The sequence below is a fragment of the Aptenodytes patagonicus genome, chromosome 6, assembly GCF_965638725.1.
Source record: "Aptenodytes patagonicus chromosome 6, bAptPat1.pri.cur, whole genome shotgun sequence".
Taxonomy (NCBI): Eukaryota; Metazoa; Chordata; class Aves; order Sphenisciformes; family Spheniscidae; genus Aptenodytes; species Aptenodytes patagonicus.
Window position 1 is genome coordinate 64895588 of NC_134954.1, and position 21968 is coordinate 64917555.

Sequence of the window (21968 nt, forward strand, 5' to 3'; positions counted from 1 at the left end):
TTTGATGGTCTTACCAAGACTGTACAATCCTTTCACCCAGTAAATAACATCAAGCCAGCTGGTTTGATTTGTTACAGAGCAGATCCATGCAAAGCCCTCATTACCTACTCCTTACTAAAAAGCTCCCCTTTCTAGTCACCAGCATAATAAAAGTCTTTAAAAATGTTTAGGAAATGCATTTTCATTTCCAAATCTCATTCTTACTGGAAGCAGGAAGGAGGATCATTTCCCTTCATGCTGTGCAACCCAGTAAACTTGCTTACTGGAAAACTTAAAATACAAGCCAGAAAAAAAATATTGCTCACTGTTCTCGGCTCTGGAAAGTAGGAGTCCAGAATATGTGATTTGGGTGAAATCCTGCAACCTTCACTCACGTGAGTAACCCACACACACCTTAAGTACATCCAGTATGTTCCTGTAGATTAGTGACAGATGATACACCAGCAGCACAGCTCCGGATACAGACATTAGCAGATGGTACCAACCATGACAGCAGGTCTTGTGCTTGTGTCTTTCTCTGCCCTTCACAGCCCATTACTCCTCCACCACTTCCTCCCTACCACTTGTTCCCCCAGAGCTGGAGGGCTGCTCCTTATGCACCCTTCCTGCTGCAGGAAAGGGCCTGTACCTGGAGAGTGGGAGGAGTGGAAGAAAAGAGGGGTCCTCAGTGACCAGCATCTTCCCATCTTGCGGTGAAGTTCCCCAGGCAGAGGTCTCAACCTTCCAGCATCATCAGTGAGGGTGGAAGGGAGAAAACTACCCACAGGAATTCCTAGCAGCCTGTCCAAAACCTTTAACCTTCCTTCTCTACTCTAGGATTGGGCTTTTTAGGCATCTACCAAAATGTTCCTAGGCATTTCCCTAGCACTCTTCCTAATGACATCTCTTTGTGATATTCACCACATGTGTAATAGCTGGAGTCCATAGGACTACCAGTGTCTTGCTGTCTATGGAAGCCATTTATTTGCTCTTTCATTTTGCAGGAAAGAGACCTGTCCCTCCAAAAATAAAGGAATGTGTCTTTGCTGTATCAGGCACAAAAGGTTAATAGCTAAGCTATGGATAGATACCGAATAATACACATCTGTCATCTGCAACAGGTTCTTGGTGCTTCCGTTCTCTTGCATCTCGATGGTCTCTCTGCCCCACTCCTGTGCCCGGGGGTTCTTTGGGTATTCAGCATATGGTGACATCTGGAAATCTCCACTCTTGAAAATGAGTTTACTTATGTCATTTTTATTCTTCCTGTTTATAAAAGAATGAAGAAAGTGAAAACATACAACTTAGCCTGCTATCTTGTATGCATTTCTGATGCGATCTCAGGAGCTTTACTTCATGTTATGAACCTTGACTAGGAACAAAGATCACTTCAGAAGGCCTATAGTCCAATCTTCTGCTCCGAGGCAAAATCAGATATGAGGTCAGATCATGCTACTCAGGGCATTATCTAGTGGGATTTGAAATCTCCAAGGATGGAGATGGCATAACCTCTCTGAGCAACCTGTTCCACTGCCTTACTGTCCTCTTGGTGAAAGAGTTCTTCCCTACATTCAGTTTGAACCTCTCCTGTTCCAATTTATGCCCGTTGTCTCTTAAAAATGGGTGTGTTCACCTGAGTCAATGAAAAAGTCACGGAAATCCAGGAAGAAAGAAAAACGTATGGGAGCCCCCATGCTATTCAAGTCTCCAAGTGCTTAACTATAGCACTTCTAGGCACTATGTTAATTCCTAAGAATGAAGGCCTGCAAGCTGCCAGTCTGAACGACACCATATGCCCCTACGTGAGTACCATGTCGTTTGAGTGGACTTTGGCGACACTTCCAGTTCAAAGCAGAGTACCCTCCAGGAAGTCACATAACCTACCAAAGGCCAGGACTCATGAGAAGGTCAGTGTCCATCCCTGTAGAGATCTGCACTCCGGGGCTTGGAGGTGTAACTGGCCATCACACCTCCTGGCTGGGGCTTGCTGTCGTCCTCCTGGCTCAAAATACATGGGAACAAGTGCACACCACTTGTGCCAACCAAACCACTGCCATGTCTATGTTACTGATAAATCCAGCTGCCGACTTTAATCAGAGAGCTTTGAAATCCTAGATGTGGGGACTGGAATGGCGGGGAGGTGGTGTCACTGCAAGGCAGCCCTTTTCATGATGTATAAATCACAAAGCAGAGCTTCCTTGGCAAGTACATCTTGCCTCTAGTCAGAAGCTACCTGCTGGTACGGGAACTACATGTATGCATGCGTGTGTGCGTCTGAGAGGGAGAGACACACAGGGTGAGAGCACATGCAGGACTTGTCCATAAAGGAAAATGAAAATAGCCTTAATTACACTCAAACACCACTTGAGCAATGACCAGTAATCCCTCCTGTTGCCTAAACTTCTCCTTTCTACTTAGCTTGCATTTTTGGAGACTGTTCCTTGGCTGCTTTACAGCTCTGAGTGGGAAGGACTCCTTTGCCTCTCCATCCTTAGAGGACATGATTGCCAGGTGCATCCTTAAGAGACACTGAGTCGAATTTTTTAGCCTCGTTGCTGGAAAAAAGAAAAAGATATGCCCCAAAAGAAAGTACAATGTAATACTTCAGTATCTCTGATTACCCCACTTGCTTAGCTATACTATGTGTTCACCTATGTTTTGGTCCTTCAGGGTTCACATGTGGAGCACTAAGTGTGGTGTAACCCATTGAGAGGATGCCACGTGAGCCAGGGCCAGCAGTGGTACCTACCGGCAGCAGGTGACAATCAGTGCTATGCCCATGATAAGCAGAAGTCCCCCTCCTGCAGCTGCGATCACCACAGTGATGAGCTGATACGCTACAGACAGGAAAAACAGAGACTCACTTAGAAACAGTGATGTGGTTGCAAATACTAATGTAAACATATCCGCAGCCCTCATGCAAAGGGATTAACTGTTTATTTCCCATTTTCCCTCCCTCTGTAAGCAATATTGCCTTAAATTTTCAAGTGAAATGGATGGAGTTGGGGATCTCCTGCTGAAGGAAGAACAAGCTCTTGTTTCCCTAGGGGACAGATTCCCTTCACTGATAGATCAGAATAATTCAAATGATATTTCATGGATTCACCTCCAAATATCTTGCTTCAAGAGTGCCCATTATATGTGCTATCATGACAGAGTATCCAGAGAAAGGAGATCTCCTTTCCTTAGGAGATAACATTAAGTCAACTTTGTCAAAGAAGGCCAACAGAATAGTTTTCAACAGAAAATGAAGAAACAAAAAACACTGACAAGAGTAGCGTGTACCTACTGCATTTTAGACATAGTCATTTGCAATTACTTGTTTCAAATTTCCCATTTCTGATGCTGTGGAACTTAAAAGAAACAAAACTCAGTACTTACGGTTTCCACAGTTGAATCCACCTAAGCCGAACGGGCAGCTGGTAACAGAAAACAACAGGGAGTTTCAGCGGCATAGTTGTGCCGACAGGTCACCAAAGGAATATTAAGAAGGATGGTGGGGTAGGGGGAGGGCAGAACAGTCACCATACCTCACACAGGTCTCATTTTCCAGCTTATATCCATCTTCACAGGCTAAAAACACAGAAGAGAGAAGGGCCATGAGCACCGCGTAGTGGTGCAGGGGAGGTATTTCCCATTGCTGCTTCCCACGGCAGTCTCACCCCAAACAACCTTGGGGACCAACAAGCCGGTCTGCGCTGCTGGCACAGCAGGAGTGCGATGCACTCTGATGTGATGCAATATCTCCTCTGGTTTAGGCAAAACATTGTGCACTTAAATTCACCTCCTGCTGGCTTTGATGGGACCATTTCAGGGCCTTCTGAGCTAGCTCGGAACCTGGCACAGGGTGGGCAGCTGGTAACGTAATTCCCAGCAGAACCTCTTCTTGCCCAAATGGAAACTCACTGCATACTTGTATTGCTTCCCACAAAATAGCAGTGTAAAAAATCTGCAAGAGTCTCCAGTTTTTGTTTTGAAACCTCATTTGAACAGTGCTACTTTAGCATTGATGCACATTATTAATTACTTTAAAATGTTAGTATTGCAACAAAATGTTATGCAAACACAGTCGGGGTAGCCCAAAGTGCTATGTTATGTTTTGCCTCATGTCACCTTCTTTTCTTGTCTTTCAAATTTGGAGCTAAATCAAATTTTGAAATATCATATTTTATTATAGACTAGAAATTAAATTTACTAGGTCTAAATAACCCAGAAAACTGCTGTGTACAAAATGTTGGTGAAAAACTGAAACCGTTGCTTCAAAATAAAATAATTTCTGTGCTTATGGACAGCTATCTCATCACCTGAATTATCTGAGAATATGATACTACCCTTCAGATGAACAGCAAAGGTGATGATACATTGGACACACAATTATAAGCTTCAAATTACTGATAAGATCACCGCTTTTCTCAGCAATGGTCCCACCAGAGCTCCTGCAGATCTGCTGCCTTTCGCAGAGGCAGCGAAGGTGGTCGCTCAAAGACTTGAGTAGGAGTGACACAGATGGAGTCGTTTTGGGCAGAGGGATAAGCCAGGGCCAGCACATGCAGCAGCCCTTGGGGTCTGCAAGACATTACTCAGGGGTCTGGGAAACCCCTGCAGCACAGTCCACCGGGAATAAAACTAGATTGTTATGTGAAAGCAAAAATGCTCATGGATTTTTTTTTTCCCCTCAAACACCATATGCTTAAAAATGGTGAAGCAGCAGCTCTCAAGCCCTCTTCCCTCTGCCTTGCTCTCTAACCTAGGGAAAGCTCAGGTGCTCTCTAACCCCAGCAAGCACAAGGAAATCTGCAGGGAGAGAAGGGGGCTGCCCAGCAGAGGTCCCAGCTAAGCCGCAGCAAAGCCCTCGCCTCCTCTCCTCCTCCTCTGCTGCTCCCAGCACACCAGATGACTTTTCCCCTCCGGCACAGCCAGCGACTGTATTTTCAGAAACACTTAGCACAGGAGGGGAGGAAGGAAGAAAAGAAGGACAAACATACAACATTGTCCATTAGGATGAGCTGGCAATATTATAGTAAACCAAGAGAGAGCACTAGTTTTCTGGCTGGATTCAGAAGTTTATGGCTCTTCCAGCACCAATAACAAGCGATATTGATGCCAGCAGGGAGCAATGTGACTGTGACCTCCCCCTCATAATACAGGTCACAGAATTTCCCTAAATTTAATTCCAGTTTCAAATCAAATAGTAGAACTGGAGCTACATTTTAGAGAACCATCCAAGATTGATTTTAACATTTTCAGTGACGGACAATCAACCACAACCCTGGGTCAGATGCTCATAAAGTTAATTTCCCCAGCCATTAAAAACATTCACCTTCTTTCTGGTCTGAATTATCCCAGTGTCAAATTCCAGCCTTTGGATGTTTACTTGCTAGATTGGAAAAGGTTATATGATCACATTTCTCCTCCTCACCATCAAATCATTCTTTTGCCTTTAATAAAGCCAAGTGCACAGAGATCTTTGAGTCTCCCTGGTTATTGCAGCTTTTCTCTGAACGCTCACAGGTTCTCTTTGACTCTTTTGATTTCTGGTTCCCAGAAATAGATGTTGGAAGCCCAGGGATAACAAAACTTCCCCTCTTCTGCCTGCCTGTGCCTCCTAAATGCACCCAGGGACCATGTTAGCCTTACAAGGCAGAGCTGGGGACCTCTTCTTTACCCGCCAGGCTCCCTTCACAGCTCTGCCCAAGCCTCTGCTTTCCAGGAGACGCAACCCACAGTGTGCCTGGCACTCCGCTCTTGGATGCCTGGTCTTGCTTGTGGTCATATTGAAATACTGTTTGCCTATATACCATTTATTAAGCGTCTCGTCACTCAGTGTGCCATTTTCCCTGTGGGGTGTGTGGACACAGATGAGTGATGCACTCACAGCATGAATATTGCAGCTCTAGGCACAGACTTGCCGTAGCAACTGGCACCAGCGATAACGGAGGGGGCTGATGTCCACGATAGCTGGTCTTGCACCCCTTTCTCTGCCCTATATAGCCCCACTACTCTTCCACTACCTCTTTCACTCCATTTATTCCCCCAGAGCTGGGGATGGGGAGGGTGAGGCTCTTCACGTAGCCCCACTGCTGCATCTCATCATGATGCTTTTTGCACTGGATTTATTTTTCTCTCTCTAAGATGGCTTCTTTGAAGTCAAGGAAGAGACAAGAGGTAACTGGACAAGAATTAAGAGCCTCAGTCAACAAACAGCCAGGGCAAGGGTAGTAAATCCCAAAGGATCCTCGCTTGGCTCATTTGTAACACCGAGGCATTAGCAAAATGAGACTGGATGGGTTGCTCTTTTCACTCGCTAACAAAAGCAGACCAAAAACTTTATGGAGCAAATGTTCTACCAAAGTGAGCCACAAGATCAGGCAATAATGAAATCTGCAGTGAAGGGGAGGGAGGCATCACCATGACAGCTTGCTGGAGTTGCCTTCTCTAAAGAGCGCAGCAGCCCCGTGTACCCCAGCCCCAGCCTGCCGCTTGTGTGTTGGGAAGGCCTGGAGGAGCCTGCAGGCAGATGCTGGAGCCCAGCCTAATCTCACCTCCTCAGCCCTAGCCCAATAATATGTGTAGGGCACATACAGCTTGAGTGGTCTCAAAGCTGGAGCCGTGCCTTGGGCAGGAGCAGCCCTGGGACCCCACTGGCACACAGCTCTCAGGCCAGGAGACTTACAGGGGCAGTAAAGAGGAAAAGCAAGATCCTGAACATGCATCTCTCTGTCTTACTTAAACACTCGGTGCTTATGTCTTTTCCTCTCCTCACCCTGTCTTTTCTTGCCATTTTGCTTTCTCCTCTGACATCTTTCCTGCTCCTTTGAACATGCTCCCAGGAGAGCTCGCACTGTCACACTCACTCGGCAAGCTTTCAAACATGAGCAGGGAACAGAGGAAAGGCTTAAGTGTCAGGGGCCAAGCAAAGCTATCAAGTTGTGCTTTTCTACTTGGAATTCCTTTCGCTTTGCCTTCCCGAAAGAGACTCAGGGATCTCTTTGGAAACCTGCTTTGCTGTTCCTTGCTTTGCTCCAGAAACGCTCTGTACTATTAAAAATAGCATGCCCTTGAAAAGCTGGCACATTGGGTTTGTCGCCCTGTTTCTAAAACAGCTCTGAAGATACCAGGAAGGCTGAAAACCAGCAATGACCCAGAGACGACCGAACTGCACACCGAGAGGTACCACGGCCAACATGTTGAAACTCCTGTGGCTCAGAGACCCAGCCCCTCCTTGCTGCAGGGGATGCTTTTTCGAGCATGCCCCAGGAGACAGACACCGCAAGGCAGGACAGAACAATCCCTGGGGGTCGGGGCAGCCGATCCCCCGTGCCTCAGCAGCTCTCCCAGCCGCACCCGCCTTCCCACGGGGGAGACCGGACAGGGCAGCACAATAGCTGTTTCCCTCTTTGCAAATATTATAATTTGAGTTACTGCGCCACATTTTCACGACCCACAATGAGGGTCAGATGCTCAGGAGACCTCGGTTCCTGTTTAGTCACTAAAAGGGCAGAGATTTTTAAAGAGGCTGGCATATTGTATGCTATATTTATCAGAAAATAGCCCTAAATATCAAATGAGGGTCATAGCTTGGCTTTTGAAAAAGCCTTTAAAAATCCCAACCACCTGGTTTACCCAGATGGGAACAAAGTGATGCTGAAAATCTGGTATCTTGCCGGAGCGTGGCACCCTGCAGTCGGTGCTACCCTCACGCCACTGCACTGCAGCCTAAATCCTGAATCAACCCTGTCCCTCAGACACTCAAGCTGGTCAATAAGGTGTTTCCTACTGACAGCAGCAAGCTGAAGGTGGAATTGAGGCCTCACTGTGTGCAGGTAGCGTTTTTTATATTTTGCACAACAAACAAGACCCGTAAGTAGGGAGTAGCCACATGTAGAAGATGTTAGATCTCTTAGCCCTCTGCAACCATCGCATCCGAGTGCCTCACAGCCTTTCAGGTATTTACCTTCACAACACTGCTTGGCAAGAAAAATGGAGTAACTCGCCCTGAGTCCCCACCATCGATGATGGAGCAAGAATTGGGCAAAAGCATCCCAGGTTTCAGCTCAGCTCCCCACTTACTATGTAAGCCCTTCTCTGCCTCTCAAGGGTCGGTGGAGACGGTCAGTATTCCCCAATAGAAATCCTTCCCCCAACATACAAGATGAAGAGAGGGAAGGAAAACACAAAGGAGAAAGGTTTTGCCTGGAGCCGCAGAGCAGAGGAGAGGCAGGACCATGACCTGGGACCCAGAGATGCCTATCTCCAAGATGTCCATCCCGGAGCCTGCAGCACAGGAGTTATTTCCAGCCACATTTTTCTCACTCTCTGATCAGATTTGAAATCGACAAAGTATCTCCTCCTATTTCAACAGCAACCCAGCAGACACTGCCAGAAGCAATATATAACCACTACTACAATTCTTACTGATACGTCGTCAGAAAACTGCATTTCTTAAGAAGCTCTACAACAACCACTGGAACTAGGCAATGGACCTACAGAAGTCATTTTGACCACTGGCATGCAGACAAAGACCTTGTTTAAAATGTAGCAAAAACAGATTTCATGATCTGAGGAGCAGCTAAAAAATAATATAACCCTTAAGCTTAAAATTTCTATTAGGAACCCAGCTGAAAAATAAATTCATAATCATTTTCAGATATTTATTTTAAGAATATTGATTATGTATTAATATAAGCTTGTGAGTTTAAAGCACTTCTAAGTTCGCTGAGAGTTCAGACAAAATCAAAACAGGCAGAGACACACGTCATCTCTGCTCTGTGCCACTGAACTGGAGCCCAAAGCGGTCAGGCCCCTTTCTCCCTCTTCTCAATCACTGTGACTCACAGCATGCTCCAGAAAGAGATAATATTATTCCTAGAGAGAGACTGTATCTTCAGTGTCTGCTGAAAAGTCCCCTAACTAAATAAAGGAAACTTGAGCTGCTAATATTTATTCATAATATTGAGCTTCTTGCATGCACAGCGATACACACACACTCGTTTCCACTGGAACGAAAAGTTTAAGCAAAATTCAGGCAAAATACGCCACATAAAGAGCAATACCTCTGCAGGAGTGGTCCATCTTGTTGTATTTGAAGTACCCACTTTTGCACTGGCAGAGCGCGACTCCATCAAAGTCGGTGCATTCAGAAGTTTCCTTGTCGCATTCGGGGTCTTTCTGCTTGCACAAGCTGCCAACTGTCGGGAAGAGGCGGCCAACATCAGCACGGTTCTCTCTGAAACCACCATCATGCACATTTGCCTTCCCCAGGCATCACATTCAGCTCGCGTGCTGCTTTAATCTCTTTTCTTTTTTTTTTTAAATAATATTTGTTTCATTAGGAGACAGTCAACATTACACTATGTCACCATTTCTTGCATATCTACCATCATTTGTACAGGCAAATAGAGGGAGCGAATAATAAATGTTTCAGCTCGGAGGCAGAAGGGGAAATGAAAAAGAAAAATTTGGTTTGGCTCAAGCTGAAACACATTCACCCCCTGAGACAGTTCAACAAACCAATTTTTAAGTTTATATCAAGCAAAACATTTTGCTCAGCCCAAAACAATTTTTTTCCATTTCAATATTAAGCGCTGAATTTTTTCATTTTTCAAACAAAGAATTTGTCCTTTCATTTACATTACTTTGAAGCAGTGTTTTACTTTAGAAAGTCAGATTTGTCACAATGAGCATTCAGCAAAACTGTGGGCAAATGATGGAAATTGTGTCACCGAATTTACATTTTTTACTGGGAGGTCGGACGAAATAGAATGAACAAATGAAAAAATATTCACGAGAAACAGGATTTTATGGAAAACGTGTCACTCATTTGGCACTCACCTTTTATAAACCTCTCTCTGCTAGATCCATCATCTCTTTTTTTTTTTGATCTGACATCTTTTAAGTACATACACAAGAACATAATTTGTTTCTTATTCTGCTTATTTCAAGTTAGAAGTAGACTTTACCAGAAGCATTGTATCAGAGGTAACTGCTAGATATAATCTGAGCGGGTCTACCGAAATAATTTAATTCCATCCATAGTGGAGTGTGGCTTTAAAATACGGCATGTTAAAGTAAAAGCACACGCTAAATTTCTCATCTTCGTGTTTACTTTGCCAGAATGATCTGAGGGGTTTCCCACTACACCCAGGCTAAGCGCTGCTGCCCTTCATCCCCAAAGCCAAACCTTGAAGCCTCGAACCCTGAAGTCACAGAGCTCCACGTGCAGAAGTTTCCTTGCAGGAGCCCGTCTTTCAAGGGTGCTCACTCCCTGCATCCTGCCGGTACCTCTCACGGCTAAATCCCCTCTACCGCTCCCTCGAAAAGTGAGGACCGGGAGGTGCAAGGCACAAGGCCACCACCACCTTGGGTCCACCCAGAGAAGGTCCTGCACAACACTGATGTGCTTCTCCAGGGCTCTTTGTGCCACACCCATGTTCCCGTTTGGCAGGTAGAGGATTTGGTACAGAAATCGAAAGCTCTTAATTGTCGACCATTTTTACACCCTGCAACACTGAAACTGGGCAGGCAGGAGAGCACAGCTCCCCACGTAGCCTCCAGCAGCTCTAATCCACTTCACTGGGGGGTTTTGTCTCTTGGCTTTCACGCCGTTTCCCCGGCTCCTGGCCGCGCGGGTGGAATTAAGACTTATGTTTTTTTGATCTGGCCGGGGCCCGGTGTCACATCCCGGAGATGAAAGGCTGCCCCACAATGCCTCTAATCCTGTGCTGCGCGATGTTTTCACAGAGAGGCAGATTTCTCACACATGTGGTGAAGATAAGGCGGGATATCTCCATCCCTTTTATACTGCGAGGCTCTTAAGATGACTCCCATTTAAATAAGATAAAAAAGATTCAGAGGGGTTTTTCCAAACGTCAAAATCTTTCTCTCCCTGTTAAAAAGAAGCCAAATAAAACATCCCTTTGCCCTCCGGGCACAGTGCCTCCAGATGCTATTTACCTCTGTGGAGCGGTTTCAGGCTGGAGATGAACTGGCAGGCTTCGGTAGGGTATTTGCAAGCTCGAATGTAGCTTTTCACGCTGCTGACAACATCGTAGAAAGTCACGTTGGATGCTAAAGAGAACGTGGATTGCACTGAAACATGCACAAAATTTGCCTCCCTAACAGAAAACAAAACAAAACAGCCCTGAGTACCACGGGTCAGTCTGATGTCATCATTAGCACCTTATACATAGGACTCTTATTAATGCAAGCGATGCTTATCACAGACACAATATCGCATACATACTGAAACAGCCGTGCATTGTAACAGACCTTAAAAACAGGACAAACTTACACACAGAGAGGTAAATTTGTGGCTGGAAGGGGCGCTGGTAGCTCACTTCGAAACCAGCCATAAATCCCTGCTGGGCAGCTCACAAGCCCACCCCCAAGCCGCTCAGGCCAGGAGGAGGGTACCGGGAGAGCCGGGCAAGGTGGTCAGGCATTCCCCATGCCCTGTGCTACCACCGGGCCGTATTGCATCAAGCCCAGCACTGACTCAAAATGGAGAATGTGGATCTTAAGTTGAACATCCCGAATGCTCGAGTTTCTCATTCTTCCCCTGGTAGCCTTAGCCTTACCTGGTCACCTTAACTGTGGAGTGGTGGTACCCCGGCAAGCCCGACAGCGATGCATTGAGCTGCAAGGAAGGAGAGAGCAGCTGTTAGTGCCCCAGGGGATGATGGAGGGAGGCAGCCCGGCAGGACGCAGCACAGGACAGCCCTCCCAGGTCACCAACACCAACCCCTGTGTTCACCAGAGCTGCCTGCTGAGGCCGAGGGGGGCTCTGAGCATCCCAGCAGTTCATCTGCTCAGTAAGAAATATGCACCGTCCTGTTGCCAGCAAGGGATGGCCGAAGTCACCATCGCGCAGCCTTGGACAGGAACGAAGACCTGAGGATTTTGACATGAGCATCTACCTGGGGCCCCACTATGCAATGACCGCAAAGGCCGAGGATGAGCCAGAAGCCAGCGGGGAGAGAGCCCCACGCAAGGCCGAGCTCAAAGCAGTGCCCTCAGAGATTGCACATCTTCCAAGGAGCCTCCCTCCCCCTGGATCCGCATGGCTGTTTGTGTTCACTCCCCAGCACAAGCCATGCAGGCAGCATCAAGGCAACTCACCCTGGCTCCCCCCTCCTTTGGCGGCATCTCCAAATCACCTACTCCAAAAAGAGTTGGGATGAACTGCAGCCAGCCCAGGAACTGCTAACAGGATGAACTCATGCATGCAATGATCTGGCTAAAAAACGCACAGAGATGGACCTATCCCTAACCCAGGGGTCTTTTTGAAGCAATTGATGGCACAGCGTATGGGGAAGCCACCAGCTCATCCAGTGCTTGCTCTCAACTGACCGAGGGCCACATGGTTGCGATAGCATGGCTGGGAAACTCCACCAAGAAGAAGGTATGTTTGGGTGGGTGCTGCTGCTGCGCTTCATCCCATGGGGTTTGGCTAAGAGCAAGGTGGCACCAGCTGCAGTCCAACCCGTCCCAGCACCTGTGAGCTTTACTGACAAACGACGAAGCCCAGAGTTACTATTTTAATGTTTGACCTTGGAGGAGCACTAATGCCCCTTCGAGGTCTGGAAAAGGCAATGTAGCCAAAAGACACTAGGAAAGGATGGAGGCCACAGAAGCGTGACCCCAGCCACGCCACTTCACAAAAAGGGCTTCAGGATTTTCTGGGCAGCTATACTGTCTTAAGCCCCATAGGAGCCGGATCTCTCCGCTGCTGTCTTGACAGCCTGGGCAGGGCAGGGAAGAGGAGCGTGCTGGGATTTAAAAGCATACATCTCACCAGTCCTACTTACACCAGACCAGGATGGTTCAACGATTAAAAAGGCTAAATCCACTCTACAGAGTCTCATGGCTTCCCATGACAACCGTAAGAGGAGCGAAGGGGATCAGCATTGACAAAGTCCTGGCAATGACACTCACCATCGCCAGGATTTCACCCTCAACGTGGAGGAGCTCTGCGTACTTCCCATGGGTAATGTTAAGTTTCAGGGGGACCTGGCCAATAAATATTCTTACTAAAAAGGAGAATAAGACAAGTTAGTCGGAACACATGTCTCTGTGCCATGTGGAGCTGCGGTTTCATTCACCTTACATGACTGTCTGCATGGAAAACCCCTTCACGCAGCGGACAGAAAACTCATGTCTGAGAGTCACTGCCCCAGTAAAGCAAAGTCCCAGCCTTGGGATTTTTCCCAAGGGTTGCTGCGATGTTCCCACAGCCCCAGTCAAATTCCAGAGCTCAATGCTGCTGAACAGCCAGCATTTCACCGTAGCGTTCATACATTTCATATAGAAACATAGACTAATTTAAAAGGACCCCTGAACAGAGAGGGAGCTGGGTAAATTTAGTAACAAGACAGTTTCAGGTACCAAAGCTATTTATAATAATTTGGGGTAAACGTATTGAATCTCTTACCCCTCTCTGCAATGGAAGGAAAGCAAATCAACAAGTCAAAATAAAGCACTGTAGAAAGGACATTTTCATTTTTCAAATTGTTGGACAGAATGAGCAATGACATTTGAAAAGAGGTCCAAAAGATGCATTTTTCCATGCTTAGATTCATATTTGATTCATGGCAGCAGAATGCAATAATCTGAGTTGTCCAGACTCGAAGAGATAATATCCCTAAATCTTGTATTAAGTGTCATGAGATACTCGGTGGAAATGAGAACTCAGAGCTCCAGTTTTACGTTCCACCAGAAAAACAAATACGGTTGCAGATAACATTATGAAGCCTCCAATTCTTTCCCATTTTTTCCCATCCACAGAGCCTATTTTCACCACAAATTTTATATCAGACAGCTCTAATGTAACAACTCCGGGTAAAAATAAGATGAGAATCACCTTCACAGTATTTATATAATCTGCCTGTATCCCAGTTCAAGGCATAATCAAAACAACTCTCTAAATTAGAAGCTGCCACATTCCAACTCGAAGAAATGTTTCAAAACACCCTTCAGGGACACCTCACCCATGTTTCCTCAGCAAAATTTCCATGCCTCTAATCCTCGCTGATTAAGGGTCAGAAGAAACTCTAGCAAAACAAATTCCCCTTTACAATGGGACATTGTAAGTCCTTGAGATTGAGAGCCCTCTAATAGAAAGGAGGGGGTCAGAACCTGAGTTCCAACTAATAACTGTGCTGCATGAAAAATGCTAAAGGTACGAAACAAGACCTTGATCTTACAAAGACTTTCACGGCTGCTTAATTTTCCGCACATGGCTGATCCCACTGACGCCAGGTTACACAATAGCCCCACTCCCTTCTCCCAGGCCAAGCACCATCGCCCGGGTTTGCAGGTCTGGGAGCTACGGTAAGCTGCTGAATGTTTTTTGGGGGTTGTAAAACACATTAGGATCAGAAGGGGCACATCTGTCCTTACTAACAAGCCTGAACCCACCGCTCTGTTGCTGTGTTTTTAAGAAACGCTCAGCTATCACTGCGCCTGCTCCCCGGGGCACCCCAACACGACAGGCATTAGACACTGCACTTGTATAAACAGTAAAAGGCTCTTGTTAAAAGTGGTGGTTGGGAGGAACGTTAAGCTCCTGAACTAGTCTGAGCCTAGGTTAATTTATTTTAGAAGATTGCAGATAATTATTTCCATCTTTTTCTCCCCTGGTTTTTCACTTTTGTTTTCTTACCTAAATTGCACTTTCCTTTTTCCAGCTCATATCCAAGAGGACACTGACAGATATAGGAGCCATGGGTGTTGTTGCAGGTGGCCAGCGCAGGACAAGGGTTGGAAAGACATTTATCCACATCTACAAAAGCAGAAAAAACCCAGGCTATAGTTACAGAATCACAAAAGTCATCAACTGTTGGGCTAAAAAAGATCAGCTTGGCTCCTGTTCTGTGACCCCCTGAGCACTATCAGATGCCTCATTGCATCATTTGCACTTACTATTTATCCAGTTCTTAATTTTTCTGTTGGAGCTGAAAGAATAAATACAAACCACTTTCTCCTGAATATTCCTTCAAAAGCCTTTGGGATCCAGTGTTGATCCATGTTAATATGAACACCCAGGCTGTCTACAGCACTGCTCATCTGCAGATCTCAGGGTGCTTTTCAAAGACAAACAACCCTACAGTTATGAATGGAGAGACCGAAGAAGGGGCCTCGATGGCCAGAGCTAGACATGGGAGCACGGGCCCCTTCACCAAAGTCCTGCCCTTTTCATCCAAGCCCTTTCTATGACCCAAAGCTAGTGCTTGAACACTGACGCAGCCTGTGGATAACCCAGTAATGGTGGAGGCAGTCCTGGCTGCTGTCACCTCCTTTACCAGGGCTGCAGTCTCCTCCGTGCCAGGCTGGGGATGGTCACAGCAGCGATACCTGCCTGTGCCACCACTCATAATGCACTTCCCGCTGGGTGAGCAAGGGCTTGGGGAGCAGACACCAACTGTGAAATACGGAGTATCAGGGGATTAATGACTGTCATCTCAGTTGCTTTATAGATTAGCCAACCCAAACTGCAAATTCTGGAGAAGATATCAAATACTTCCCTTTGAAAAGAACCGTGTCCTGGTCAAAAATGCTCCTCTTGCTGTGCGTATGACTCACATAAGCACAAACGCACATCACACACGCGTGCAAGGGCAGACCGTAGGCAGGACTGTGGACTTGCTGGTGACAAGGCGCTACAAGACGAGCAAGACAGCTTACCCACCACTCCTACCTATTTTGCAGCTGCTGCAGAGCACTGCAGCAGAGGCAGGAAGGATGGGCTTTGCAGTTAAAGCACAAAGCGCGAGAGCCAAACCCATATGTGTATTTCTGACAGCGCCACGATACCCTGTGGCATCACGCAGGCCCTGCAGACCAGTCAGTCCCGAGCCGACCTCCGTGTTGGGACACACCATTTGACGCAATCTCCGTGTCTCAACTACCCTGGCATGGCTACCTCAGCATCAGCGAGAAGGAGATTTGGTGTCTCTGATCTAAGCAGCCAGAAATGAGTGGGTGTATTTTAAAATGTTGGCTTTCACTTTGCTGTCCTTCAGTTTGCGCTTTGTACAGTGGGGACCAGGGCAGCTTCTTCGCTCGCGGCAGTGAGCGCCCACGTACAAAGCTCCACGTCCAAGGCAGCAGAAGGATCTTTTGCATTCTGGTAAATGGCAAAACTCATTATTTAAGTGAAAGAGTAACTTGGCAAAAGTGTGAATCAGTTGGTAAAAAGGATATGTTACTTTAATTTTTCGATTAAAAAAATCCATTCCCCTACAGTGAATTTTTTTGCATGAAGCCATAGCTATAATTAAAACCAATCAGCCTGAGAAATAACCTTTAAAAACTTAACTATTGGATGGAATATATGCTATTGCCAGTATTTCACTGAGATTAGTGCAATTAGCACACACAATATCCTACAGCGGCATGAGGGCCAGGCTCCTGAACTTTAAACACACAATTGATTTCCATTCATACAAAACTTCGGTCACTACTTGAGAAGATAAGGAGCCTGGCAGCGGTAATAAACGATTGTAACAACACACTCAGAAAGACTACGGTACGTAGCCTACCAGGAGAAGCAACAGGCCTTTGAGTAGGAGATTATTTAGTGACATGGGGAGAAAATGACCATAGGTCATAATAACAGAAGAAGTTCCAACACAAATACCATGTGCTGGCTAACCGCCTTTTCTCATGAATAAGATAGATATTGATTGATATAGATCGATATTGTCGACCGATCAACAAATATAAAATGCATCCTACGCTTACCTGGAAGGCCAGACAGCTTTATTTTCTTAAAATTCTCAAATTTCAGCTTAATGTTTCTATCAGAATTGTTCACCGAAATGCTCACCTTTTTCCAGCAGTTTACCTTGATTACTAAACCCTTAGCTTAAAAATACCAGCATGGAGACCGAGTTCTTATCCTCAAACCCTGCTGACAACAGACTTGTCACACATACATACATAACCCTCTGAAGACCCTTAAAGTGGGACCCAGGTGTTCCTGGCCCCACCACTGATGAGCGCCATTAGACACATTACCTGTTGCTGGAGACGACATCCTCAGCCCGGCTGTGCTACTTGATGGAGGAACGGTGGTTGGTTTGGCAGCAGCCAAAGTAGTTGCAATGCTCACAGTGGTCTTGCTGGTTGGAGTGGCTTCAGAAGGACTCGTAACAGGGACATTTTCCTCAGTGACTTTACCAGGCCTTGCAGTGGTGGGATCCACAGCTTCTGTGCTTTCACCAGTGGTATACACGTGCTTAGTGGCAGTGGGCGTCTGAGCTCTGTGGGCTTTCATGGTGCTAGCATCACCTGGGGTTGGCCAGCGACTGGCCAGTGTTGTCAGCACAGAAGGTTTCACCGTGGTCAGTGCCACCGCAGGGACAATGACGCTGTGGTTTGTTGCACTTGGTGAGGGACTAAGGGGTGCATCCGTCGGCCCAGCCCGTGGGGCATCGCTGGCTGTGGTGAGCAGTGGCGTTGCCTTCCCGAAGCTGCCCTCCTGGCTGGTGGCAGCTCTTGGTGAGGCAGTCATTACCATCGCAGGAGCAGACACGGACATGATGTGTCCACCAAGCTGCTCCATGGGTGCCGTAGGGAGAGGAGACCTGGTGGAGGTGAAGGTGGTGCTGTTTTGGGGCTGGTGCGTGACATTGTGCTTGTTGGTCCCTCTGGGCGAGCTCCCAGCCACAGCGGCTGTGGAGGGCACCTGCCTGACCACAGTTGTAGCTACAGAGGTGCTTGCTTGATCACTATCGTTGGACTGTGAGACGGATGATGGTGACGAAAACAGAGGCAATAAAGATGCTAATGAGTAAGATGGGGAAAGCAACGAGGAAGTGGGCAAGGAGGATGACAAAGCCTGCAGAGGGGGTGAAGATGCCATCACAGAGGACGAGAATGGCTCAGATGATTCTGATGATGTAAACAGATAAGTTGGTGGTGGTGTTGATGACAGTGAGTGATGCAGCGATGACAGTGAGGAAGAGGCTGGAAATGCTGATGAAGATAGAGATGATCTGCCAGTGGTCAACAGCTCAGAGTCAGTGTTGAAGACAGTTGTATTTTGTACGCTGCCTGCAGAAGCAGAAGTCAACAATTTGGAAGAGTGTACCAGCAGTGGCTCTGTAGATGGTTCAACAAAATCGCCATCGCTGGATACGTTGCTCCTCCTGTCCTGTGCCACAGAAGATTTTGATGAATCAGAAGGGTTGGTAATTTCAGAAAAAAAGGTGGAACTTTCTGAGGAGTCAGCAGAGGTGCTGCTATTCGAGATAGACAGGAGGGTCCTTTCTCCTCCTCTGGTATATGTAGTTGAAATGTATGTGCCATCCGTATGAGAAACCGAGGTCCTTTTCTCAGCGTCGATGCTACTGATTGGCTGATGGCTACTTGAAAAGCCTGGAGTAAAAGGACAAAATATATTAGAAAGACAGACTAATATGAATGTATTTTGATGTCGTATTAAAATCACTTGCTAAATACATAAAATGTTCTTGTCTGTGAACTGGTCCGTGCTCTTCTAAAAATTCAGAGCACCATCCAAGCATGGGTATCGAATTAGGAGTCTTCTGCACTCCTTAATTGATTCTAAAATAGTGAACTTGGACAGACACAAGTCTCCGTGAAACATGTAGGTTTCTAAAACACTGTTCTTCCAGTATTGCTTTTCTAATGTGATTGAGTACTGATCGTTCCGTAATATTTTGTGGCAAGCTAAGCAGGAAAACCCATCTGTTCTCTTTATCGCTCATAATTTATAAAACTCATATCCTTTCCCTCTTATCCTCCATTCCCAACTAAAGAATATCCATCTTATTCAGACGATTTCTTTTTAGACACAGTGAATTTCATGCCTCTGCAGGGTGAAATTATTACATTATGTTAATTTGCAGCTTATCATGAACTCATTGATTGAAAACTTCGCAGTCAGAAAATCCTAAATGAGTAGCACATCAGTCTGCAAAAAATTCAGATTTAGCATAAAAGGTGCAGTCAATCTTATAATACGAATTTCAGGATGTACAGCTAAGTTCAGCAATCTCTAAAAATAAAAAATAGGGTATTGAAAATTTGGTTTAATTCTACAATTGACTTAGGTCATCATGAAACACTTCTGAAAGCATCACCCAAAAGAAACCACAGTTAGGATGCAAAAAAATAATGCGGCCATCAAAACAGGAGAGTTTCCCTGCTCAGGTTCATGGCTTCACTTCTGGAACAATTCTGGGTCTGGCTTTGAGTCCTTTGATGAAAACATCCCCCTGAGTGAACCCGCAGCTGGCATTGCGCATACTAATGAAAGAGAACTTTGTATACAACATAGATAAATGCAGGACAATGTGAACTTCCCCGCCCCCCCCCAAATGTACACCGGGAGACACTAACTTACTTGTGAGATCGTTTTGGAAAGAAGAGTAAGTGGGTATCTTGGAAGAATGTGTGAAGAGTGTCTCTGTCGCAAATCCTGCAAAGCCCCCGCTGCTGGTGGAGGCATTGGCCGTCCCACTCTGCTCCACCGACACCGGCTGAGCCGGCCCTGGAGAGCTGGTGGTTTTGGTGTAGGAAGCGGAGCTCTCCGTGCCACCAGCCAGCGCGCCATCTGTCACCGAGTGCAGCGTCCTCTCTCCACCGCCAGCAGACATCGATGAACTGTACGCAGGATCACTGATGGGGCTGGACATCCTTTCCTCGGCACTCAAGCTGCTTAGGGAGTGATGACTGCTGCTCACGGCTGGAATAGGATCGAAAAGCAGGCATCTGATTTTATCATCTCAGAGTAGAGAGCACTTTTGAGTTCTACAATAATTCTGTTTGGAAATGCAGATTAATAAAATTGCACAGATAAACACAGATTAAAAACAGATTAAGTAGATCTCACATATCTATCACCTTAAAGGTGGATTTAACACACAAAGCCTACTCCAAAGAAACAGGACTGTCCAAATACAGATGAACAATTGGTACCATTAGAGTCATAATGGCATATTTATGTTATTTATAATTATCACCCCAACCCAGGCAGGTAGTAGATGTGCCCTACAGCAAGAAGCTACACGTCTCATTCCTGAGACTTTTTTGTTAAGCATCAACAGCTGCAGATATACACCAAGGAGCAGAATCCCCACCGCTTATAAATCCTGCCCACGACACCTGCAACAGCTCTGACACGTGTTGGTGTTAATATCAACCCCATGGAAGAGGGGAAGGGAGAGGCAGTGGTTTTTTTCCTAATTCAAATGCCATCCTGGAGTTCAGAAAAACTCACTGGAAGGTTCACCAGCAGCTGAGAAGTAGGTGGAGACCCTGGATGAAAGGGTGACCTTGGGCTCTGGGTACCCTGCTCGGCTGGACGAGATGTGTCCCGCTCCAGGCCATGCCGTGGAAGACAAGAAGAGGCCAGTGCGGAGCTCCCCGGCCGTGTCTGGGTGAGACGTGGGGCTTTCCGCTGCTGTGCTCCACATGCCGCGGTTAGCTGCAGCCTGAGATGTTCCCTCCTTGTGGCTGGAGAGTGTGGTCAAGACATACATGGCCTCAGTAGGAGCACCAGAAACTCTTCTTCCTCTCTCTGGAATTGCAAAGCAGAGATATACATAGATATATATATAAAATATATATTTTGTATGTTAATAAAACCTTTGAGGCCTCTACAGGGACTAAAATCTGAATATTTCAATCCCCACAGTGGGGGTGGTGCTTGGTGACCAACATCACTTATTTGCTAAGTGGAGTTCCCAGGTGATCTGTACTTTTCCCCTTTACACCAGAAAAATAAAACAGATTAGGGTGCATGGCGTTTCTGAAGGAGAATGGTGGCAGGGCGGTAGGACCTCGTCTTGAATGTCCTGCAGAAAATTCCCTTGGGTGGACCAGTGGCTTTCAAACCAGCTCTGGTGGGACCCTGGCAGCAGAGCTGAGGCTGAAACACACGATAACTGGGATATAAGGAATGGTGAAAGGTCTACCTTTCCAAAGGTCTATGCCTTGCCAAATCTCGTGCCAGGCTCCCCCGGTTTGAGGTCTGAGGTCAAGGCTCCATGGCAGCCTTCACATGTGGCCCAGAAGAGCTGCCTGGCCGTCTAGTTCCCAACACGAAAAGTGCTGCCCCAAGTGCTGTGAGGCAAATAACTCACCAACCGTGCAGTGCCCTTCACTATAAACCAGGCTTACTAAAAAGGCAAATCTAGTTTAAAGCTAGAAAAGGGAGGGTGGGAGCTCAGGACGGGGGTGAGGAGGAGGGACGTCCTCCACAGCAAACCGGGAAACCACAAGACCCACCTGAAGCACTTGGTGAAGGCAAAGGCACTGAAATGCTGGGAGAAAATGCAGGCAGCGGCTTCGTTGGAAGCTCACTGAGTCTGGCACCGCTCTGCGAAACATCGCTCTGCCTCCCAGGCTCTGTTGCTGATGAGGATGGCAGAAGGACCACGTCCAAGGAGCTGGTGCAGGGCAGAGCAGGAGCAGAGTTCCCTGCCGCGCTGGATGCTGCGTGGGTGTCTGACACGGGCACTGGGCTCCTCTCCCCACCGCTGGTGGCTATCATTGAGCTGGGCGTACCGGTGAGAGGAGCATCGCGCAGGCGTCCTCCCACAGCTGAGGTCCCTTCCACTGAGAAAGGGCAAAACAAAATGGATTTATACACCTTAAGCTATAAACAGATGGGCATGCTCTTTTCCATCACCACCCTTAGGCTGATGGCACAGATATAACGTGGCAGAAGATCCAGACCTGGAGAAAACACTAACTGTGAAGACACAACCCCTTCCTGTGCAAGGAGGTGCTGCTCACAGGAGGACACCCTGAAGAGGGAACTAGGAACAAGTCGTGGGAGCGCTGTTGGGTTTGTTTCCCTTCAGCACTGCTCCTGGCGCTGCCCTTCAGCCGTGGGCACCGTGCACCCGCACCGCCACCGCAGTGCCTGCGGTGAGCGAGGTAGGGTTACGGCAGCACCTAACTCCCTGATACTCGAAACAGAGCTCGGCAGGGCTGTACGGGGTCAGCAAATGCTGCAT

General features: G+C 46.9%; 1 protein-coding gene across 3 annotated transcripts in view; it reads right to left on the reverse strand.

Moving 5' to 3' along the window:
• HEG1 (heart development protein with EGF like domains 1) overlaps positions 1 to 21968 on the reverse strand; it is a 56167-nt gene that overhangs the window by 7210 nt on the left and 26989 nt on the right. For 2 of the 3 annotated variants that reach the window (XM_076343008.1, XM_076343007.1), the window contains exons 10-22: positions 21235 to 21564; positions 20225 to 20524; positions 19349 to 19690; positions 16996 to 18357; positions 14639 to 14758; positions 12913 to 13007; positions 11556 to 11614; positions 10933 to 11093; positions 9033 to 9167; positions 3510 to 3552; positions 3361 to 3398; positions 2729 to 2816; positions 1071 to 1245 (exon numbers count right to left, since the gene is read on the reverse strand). In XM_076343008.1, the coding sequence (XP_076199123.1) occupies positions 1071 to 1245; positions 2729 to 2816; positions 3361 to 3398; positions 3510 to 3552; positions 9033 to 9167; positions 10933 to 11093; positions 11556 to 11614; positions 12913 to 13007; positions 14639 to 14758; positions 16996 to 18357; positions 19349 to 19690; positions 20225 to 20524; positions 21235 to 21564 (3248 nt within the window). Of the gene's footprint in view, positions 1 to 1070; positions 1246 to 2724; positions 2817 to 3360; positions 3399 to 3509; positions 3553 to 9032; positions 9168 to 10932; positions 11094 to 11555; positions 11615 to 12912; positions 13008 to 14638; positions 14759 to 16995; positions 18358 to 19348; positions 19691 to 20224; positions 20525 to 21234; positions 21565 to 21968 lie in introns of those variants that run through there. The other variant, XM_076343009.1, reaches the window with a different exon arrangement.